Source organism: Saccoglossus kowalevskii, chromosome 2 (genome assembly GCF_978046115.1).
Source record: "Saccoglossus kowalevskii chromosome 2, keSacKowa6.1, whole genome shotgun sequence".
In the NCBI taxonomy this organism is placed as follows: domain Eukaryota; kingdom Metazoa; phylum Hemichordata; class Enteropneusta; family Harrimaniidae; genus Saccoglossus; species Saccoglossus kowalevskii.
Genome location: NC_140642.1, coordinates 10,213,753 through 10,222,133, shown reverse-complemented (window position 1 = coordinate 10,222,133; position 8,381 = coordinate 10,213,753). Strand labels below are relative to the sequence as shown.

The following is an 8,381-nucleotide window of genomic DNA, read 5'->3' as shown; positions in this document are numbered from 1 at the left end:
GCATGGTGATTTGTCGCTGTTAAAATCGGGAGGTGCCTGGGGTTGGCAGCCGTTGAAATCAGACAGATCAGAAGATGGCCTGGAGTGGTTTGCGGCCGTTAAAATCAGGAGATGCATGGGAGTGATTTGCCGCCTTTAAAATTGGGAGATACAGTTGGAGTGGTTGGCAGCCGTTGAAATTAGAAGAGGCCTTGGAATGGGTTGCGGCGTTGAAATCAGGAGATACGTGGACAAGATTGTCTATATTTAGAGTGGTTTATTAGGAATAATGTCAACGCTGATTTAAACCCTGTACTTTACATAATATATGATTGTGATACAAGATAAAAACATCTGGCAAAATCAATCTATGTTTCTTCTGACCTACAACGCATTGAGTGCGTATCAATTAAACAAGAAACTCCAACCTCATTCTGGTATATCGTTGGCTGTCTATGAAATGTGTGCGTTTTATAATTAAAGCTATTCTCCGTGGTCACTTATTGCTTTACACACTCTGTGTTTCTTATTTGCCAATTTGTGAAAGTACAGTGACTGATACATGAATATATATATAGATAGATATATAAATAGACACAACTGAAAAAGACAAATTCACTGAAACAGATAAAAGTTTGTTTTTTTCAGAAATACATTGCATTGCACATCACTTTATAATTAAATTGAAGCACCATATCTCGGCAAGTGATATATTAAGTAGCACCCATGGTAGACCAATGGCGGAGTTCGACGCGTCGTGTATATTCGCTGTAGTTCGAAAGGATCGTCCTTTCACGCTCGATCGTAGCACCAAATTTGGGCTCACTGTGTAATGCGAAGCAGTAAAATACAGTAGGTGGTATTTTGTGAAACCAAACCGTCACACAGACGGATTTCGACGCACGATGTTCACCGCAGTTTGTATTATATATACATGTGCAAAGATACAAAGCACGGATATGATCGTTATAGATACAGACCTCGATAATCACATACATCATTTCAATTACTCTGTACCACGTGATTTTCTGTTTGATGGTGTGTTGTCATGGTATTTTCTAGTTTTCGGATTATCCTGTTCCTTCAAGTTGGTATCGTCGTCGTCGTATTCGTCGTCGTGGTGGTCATGTTTTTCATTTTTATTCTTAGTTTGCATTTCCTTTGTGTGTCTCCATTTCATTCGACGGTTTTGGAACCATACCTTCACCTGTATACAATACATATAATTGTATATTAAGGACGAATGAATAAATTACTATATTTCCTGATCTTTCAACAGTATACTGTTGACTGTGAACTCAACTTTTGAGCACTTCCAAAGAAGTCCGCGGTAAAGCATTATTCCATAACAAATAAAAAGCATCCATCATAATTTCTCATTAATTAGTGACAACTAGGTACCCATCTTATAATAAATGAAATTGTCACAATATGTGACCCAAGGAAATGAAATACTTTTACCATAGGAACCAATGGTAAAATGCTCCTAGATGTTTTGCTCAATGTTCAAAAAGTAATTGAGTGACCATACTTTTTTTCATCTGGATGACAACAACTTAATATGGAGACGTATTGCAAAAGTCAGAGAAATCTGGCGGTAGGTTTTAAGCTGTAACAACTACCTTAATTGAACTATGCCACGGAATACGCCAAATTGAAACATGCTAGATTGTAATATCAACTAGAAAGTGTTAATGCACAATTGTTATATAGCAAAGCAGAAAAACCGTCAGATCTATGTTATCTATGTGATCAGTTTAATGTCATTCAACATTCTCCAATATATAGTATGATACAACAACACAGTGGCCATACATCACACTGACCAGTTTGTTATCAGTGTGGTATGTATTAATAAACATCGGTAAAATTCAAGTTAGGTTTTTCAGACACATTAATTACATTCGATGAGTAGTTTGTTTTGTAGTCAATATGGATGACGTTAGGTATTTAGTATTGCACGTGGCTGTGAACAGCGCGAACTACTAAACTTATTGGTTTTACTCTCGTATAAAATAATTCTTTGAAAGTATGCGCATTTGCGTGGTTAACGCAGATAATTGTACACAGTGACAACATAATCCAATGTATACAAGAACATTCTATATAGAATAGAAATAATAAATAAACAAACCGAAAATCTTTAAAATTGCTCATCTTTGGCGTGACAATATATTACCCTATATCTAACGTGTAACTCACATCGACGATTAGTGGTGTTTATACCACTCGTCTAAAATTATAAGTGTACATATATATGCTGCAGTACAAAATATATAGGTTACCTGTGCATCTGTAAGTCCAAGTGAGGCAGCGAGTTGCCGTCTGTCGGGCTTGGTCACGTACTTCTGTATTTCAAATCGCTTTTCCAGACCTTTTCGTTGCAGATTGGTGAAGACTGCCCGCGACCAACTACGTTTTCGTTTATGCTGTTGATGGTGCATTGGTCTCCATCCATCGTGGGGCGTCAGTACGGTGTATGGTCCTGTCAATCATAGAAAACTTGTAAAATGGCTTGCATTGTATAAACGCCGTCAATGATAATAATTGTACTGTAACACATGTACTGTATATCGTAATATATGCCGTCAAATAAAGTAAGTAGTAGTAGAAGCAGTGATGAACAAACATTGAAATTTACATCGAAGTTTAAAATGCTAACTAATTGCTTTTTTTAATTAATACTTAATTGGATGTCATGTTGCAAAATTCCCTTCTAAATTGAAACCATTTACATATACAACAAATGGGAACAGTTTTCAAAGCACTATTTCATCCGAAACTTTACATTTGCAAGGACGCAATTCCCCAGTTGTTGGCGGTTACTCTGCATTATCCCTAATTTACCCTAGCATAACATTGCTATATACACACACAGTATGTGTGTCTACTTTATGTTTACTATTGTGTCCAAGTATTCTCATCGAGCTAGTCTCGTTGACCACAAGACATGCAGCCACTGGCTGACAGGAAGTCACAGTGATTGGCCACTGTTGACTGACATTATACATCATGGTTTACCTAAACCAAACCTGCAAAATAAAGCAACTCGGTTACAAGGCAAATTGACTGAAATTTATGAGTTTATTCAGAAGTAATGAAGCGTCCCGTCAGTATAAACTGTTGTTTTTTTCCATCAGTTGTACAAATAAGAGTAGTGATGAAAATCCAAAACTACTACGAACGATATTACACGGTACATCACAAATCCATATTCCTTTTGCCACTTATGCGGTCGTTACGTGCCTTTAAACACCGTGGTGGTCGAGGCTTGTATTTTGTGGGTGGTTAGAGGATGCTGTTAATGAGTATGGTTTTAGTTTGGTGAAAAATAACGTTATTTCAGTCAAGTATGGTGACAAGTCATTACTGAATAATTCCGTAGGCGTTTTCTGCGCTGCCCGGAATGCATGGTGGGATATTTTCCTTTGTCGTACGGAATCACGCTTTTCATAAAAGATATATCGTGTTCTTACTAAGTTACGTCGGCGAAAGTTATGCCCGGTAATTAAAAAAAAATAATAATCCTTCGTTCACACCAGCAATTTTTACATTAGGCGTGATTATATGGCGGCCAATCGATAATGCGCACAATGGCGCTGACTTGTAGATAGACATTGTCTCGGCTGACTATATAGATTTGTCCTCTTTGTACTTCGAGTAATAACAATTCTGAACCATGTAAGATTTCATAATAATATTTATACATACACACTTGTTTGAATATGAGACTATTCTTTGTTCAGCTCTATGATGCAACCAATGGCGGATCCAGCAACATGTATTGGGGGGGGGGTCCAAACTTCGCTTAAGATATACGGAGCCTAAATTGCAGAAAAGCTATGCGTAATCCAGATTATATGAATCGTCATGCGTTGGGGGGGGTGTGGCCCCCCCTGCCCCCTCTGGATCCGCCACTGGATACAACCAATCGGCATATTTTCGAGTTTAACAACGTATGCAGTCAATACAACAACCTAAACTGCCTTAAAATTTGACACGCATTGTCAGCCTTCTTAATTTGAAAAAAAATGAACTTAAATGCATTTGACCGTGGAAATCAAATTCAGTTTAGAATGTCAATACAATACCTACTATCATGAATGGTCGCCGGTGTTGCCTTCTCCATATTTAGACCCCTTTGCGCCAGTGTAACGTGTTCTCAACTGTTTTACGCCGACGTAACTATTACATAATAGCTTTCCCGGTGCTGATACCGCTTCAAAGGGGTCAACCGTGTTTTTCTACGCCGTTGCGCGACGTAAGTTAAGTTATCGTAAGGGAGCGCGACAAACAGACGTGAACACGATCATGATAGTCTGATTTTAGAAATGACGTCACCTCGTCGACCGAGGTGGATATCATAAAAAAATACGGTTAAACGACTTCGACAAGGGATTGTATAAGAAATGACGTCATCTCGTCGATCGAGGTTGATATCATAAAAAATACGGTTATCCACCTCGACAAGGGATTATATAAGAAATGACGTCACGTCGTTGATGAGATTGATATCATAAGAAATACGGTTAAAAACGCTTCACCGATGGGATATTACAAGATGGTTACTTTGATTGAGTACTGGTGTATACATCACTAAACGAGAAGTTATCCAGAGTTTGTTCAAAAATCAACAAACTATTAATCTTGTACCTCATTCTCGGGAAGAAACTATTCAAAGAATGGCGATTTCTTTTTATAGAACAGGAGCTGTGATTTGGTTAGAGGACCGAGGACACTAAAACCCGTATGAGTGGTAACATTTTTGAAAGAAAAATAACGAACTTATGAATAAAGTCAATATATGTATAATAAATCAAAATTGTATTCATTCCCAAAAAAATCGAATAAAATAAATCTACATATGACTGTGTCTGTCAAGTTATACAGTGACTATGGACTTAACGTTACCCACATCCGGCTTTTAAAAGTGAGCGTTTAATAGTTTGACCATTGACGTCCGTAGTCAAACTGACCCTCACTCACGTCACATTCTGTGACAGATCATGTATCAATAGTGGCGTCGTATCAATTATATGACAATCGTTAATTACTATTATATAAACCACGTAACGGATATCAAAACGGAAAATAAGTCTGCTCTATCTTAGAAATGAGAATACGTTGGTATATCTGTACAGTAGTAGTGATGAAACCCCAATTACCTTATGGGTTACAACTTTCAATGTTTCAAACTGAAACCTTCCTAAAGTCGCCTGACAAACGATTGAGTTTTCGTTTTACGAACTATCAAGTGTGGCTAGGTTGGTTTTATTGGATTTCATGGGGATTTGAGATCTAAAATCAACATTCTAACTGTACAAAGTCAATAAAAGTCCGTAAGCATGCTATGCGTTGATTGATATCGGGTACGTCCAGGTGTGTGTATGTTTGGCTAAAGCGTACTGCGTGGCCGCTTGTATGCCTTATACCAACACACTGTAGCCACACCAACGTCTTCCCACGACTAAATTGTGCAGGTGTATTCACCATACAGATCGTCTGTTTAATTAGAAATAAGAACTAACTCGTGGTCCTTTTTAAACTGTAGGCCACATAATACAGAAATTGGCATTTGTGCCAGTGCATTTGCGAAATCAGATGGCCCACTGACCGCAACAAAATGTTCCCACCCTGGCTTCTCGTAGCTATCGGAAAGACGAAGTTACCTGTTTAGCCAAACTAATTGGCTTTTAAACTAACAATTCCGAGAAGTAAGCGAGTAAAAATCAGTCAAGTTACAGTACGCACATAGCATACGCCCCCATCGCCATATACAATTTACGCTCATTGTTTCTCTGAATTCACTTCAAGACAAATCATTTCTCCATTCACTATAAAATCCGGTGTGACAATGTAAGTGAAGTTTAACAGTGGCTCACTGTGTACCAACTTTCACAGGAAACATTCACAAAAATAGTCAAAGTCCAAGAAAACTTTACGTCCAATGATGATGTGATTTTGAACTTTTTGTTTGGACACAAATCCTCGCAAGCTGAATGATATCTACTAATATTACCTTGGTAACTGTAAGGATTGTGGCAGTCCTGACCATAAAGATGATGATAATGAGAAGACGATTCTATATTGTGTGAATACACCAGATGATTTGTTGTGTACATTACAGATGGTTGGGAGGCTGTAGACGGGTACATAATATTGGGCTGACAAATTGTCCGTGAATGATCGTTCTCCGATTCGTTTTCAGCAACATCTGAAACACAAAACACGCATACTTTTGGTTTTTACAAATATGTTGGTATTTAATTAAAGAATTGTCTCCTCCTTTATTGATCATGTTTTCTGTGTAGATAGATTTAAAACACTCGTTATGTATTGCTAAATTCTCTACCAATGGTTTAAAATATTTTTTTTTTTGATTTTCTATCATTAACTTCGGATGAAACAAGATTGACTGTAAAGCTGCAGTCGTTTTCCATCTAAGTATTTCATTAAAACACAAATGTGTTAAATTCAATTGATCGAACTGAAAACCTTCTTGTGTGGAGTATTAGTATGTTGACATTGATGTCAAGTGTCCACTAAACCATCTTATACCGGCCACTCTACCAGAATTCATTATACGCCTCAAAATAAGAACACGGGGCTTGTTTTGGGGCAAGTAATTATTATTTCACAAATTCTGAAATATTAGTACTTACACTCAAGTAAAAGAGATTATTTGTGATTGAAATTTAAGCATCATTTCAGTCAGATACGACCTCGCTTTGCAACTATTTGAAATGTCATATATGCTTAGATTGGAAAATAAGATTTACAGACATGATTTGTTGTAGATTAGCTGAGACGAAAACCGTAAATACCTATATCTTGACGAATATTGTGTCCGGAGTTTTTTGGTTTGACATCATCAGAAAGAATCTTGTCAATTCCAAATCCAAGGTGTATAGACTTAACGCTGGATATGCTGAGGGTTGGTTGGTCATAGTGGGTGGCCGCCGCTAATCGATGATCATCTACAGCTAACCTGTCTTGTTCCTGGTTCTGCAAAATGTCCGCTACTCCGTGTGATCTCACTTGTTTCACTTGGATCTGAATATCGCGGGGCATTGCGTCCAGTCGATGGGAAAGAAACATAGTTGGAGAAAATGCCGAGACGTGGCCGTGGTGCACACCAGTCAACATAATATCACTACCAGTCTGCCTGAGTACCAAATCCTAAACTTGAATGAGTGTACGCCAGCGAGAAATACGCACGGAAGAGTTTGGGTGTTGGTGAGTGAAACTAATCGACAAGTTTGGGGTTTTAAAAAAACTTCTGGTGGTACAGCATTGAATTAACGTGTGGGAGGAACCACACACTGCCATCTTGGCCCTGATTGGTCGGTTCGTATTATTGTTAGTATAAGGCACTTTCGTATGTTTATTGAGTAATTGTTAGTGATTATTGGTTTTATATACATGATATGATGAGACAGTCATCGCTACGGGGGAATTTCCTCGACATAGACTTTATCCTACTAGCTCCTTAACATATAGTGTTCGATAACAACGTAGCTCTGTTATTACTTGACATTATACTATCCATGCACACCGCACCCCGCGCCGTCACATCGCGTGATGGTAGCAAGTATTCTAAGTCTTCTGTTTTTTAGTGATATTATACATATTGGTATTCTGCCCCCACCCATGAAGTACACTGCAACAGCGGGAGTGGTAAAGATCATGTCTCAAACCATATGTATTAGTAATATTGGAATCTACCCATATCGCCGTGACACTAATGCCGCTATCTGTATCTGTCAGAGGTATAGAAATAAACAAACTGTCTCTCGCTGAAACATACATCAAAGCGTGAGAAGTCAGTTTTCATTTCCGTATTCAGTGTTGGCAATGAAGCCTTGTAAAAGGCCTCCTCGGCGCTCTCTCACCACATAGCTCCGTTTGCCATTGGCCTCGCTTCTGCATTCCCATGAGTCTTGGTTATCGCAGGCGAATTGGCACTGGTAATGTTTCAAAGTTATTGTAAGGGATGTACTAATGTGTTTTGATAGTCTCGCTTCATGGATATTGGAATTATCAGAAGGAGCGCTGTTACAAACATACTGGTGCCAGTTGTATCACTAAGGGTGGTCAACAGCTGTAACGTACCATTGGTAGTATTGATTCTGACACTGGCAAAATGTCGATATGGACAACTGTTACAACTTTGCGTAGCATGTAAACTTTGCTGAATACGTGCAACTCATCAACAGCCAAGGATGCAGTGAACAGCACCTTCGATAAAAAAAATACACATACGTGAAACACAGTACTATAATAAATAAAATATGTTGTCCAACTTCAATTTTTAATATGGTATTTGATTACAATTACAGAAAAATCAGTTCGTATTAATATATTTATAAATCTCAACGATAACAAAATATTAACTCAATGGA

The 8,381-nt window shown here is 38.0% G+C and overlaps 1 protein-coding gene across 1 annotated transcript; it reads right to left on the bottom strand.

Annotated features, from left to right (window-relative positions):
* Positions 1-236: 236 nt before the first annotated feature.
* On the bottom strand, positions 237-7,220 carry LOC102804087 (uncharacterized). Its single transcript, XM_006816183.2, has 4 exons — positions 6,804-7,220; positions 5,999-6,193; positions 2,265-2,464; positions 237-1,186 (listed from the first exon to the last, which is right to left on the bottom strand). Exons 1-4 carry the CDS (start codon positions 7,123-7,125, stop codon positions 986-988), a joined length of 918 nt encoding a protein of 305 aa, XP_006816246.2. The 5' UTR covers positions 7,126-7,220; the 3' UTR covers positions 237-985.
* Between the last annotated feature and the right edge of the window lie 1,161 nt (positions 7,221-8,381).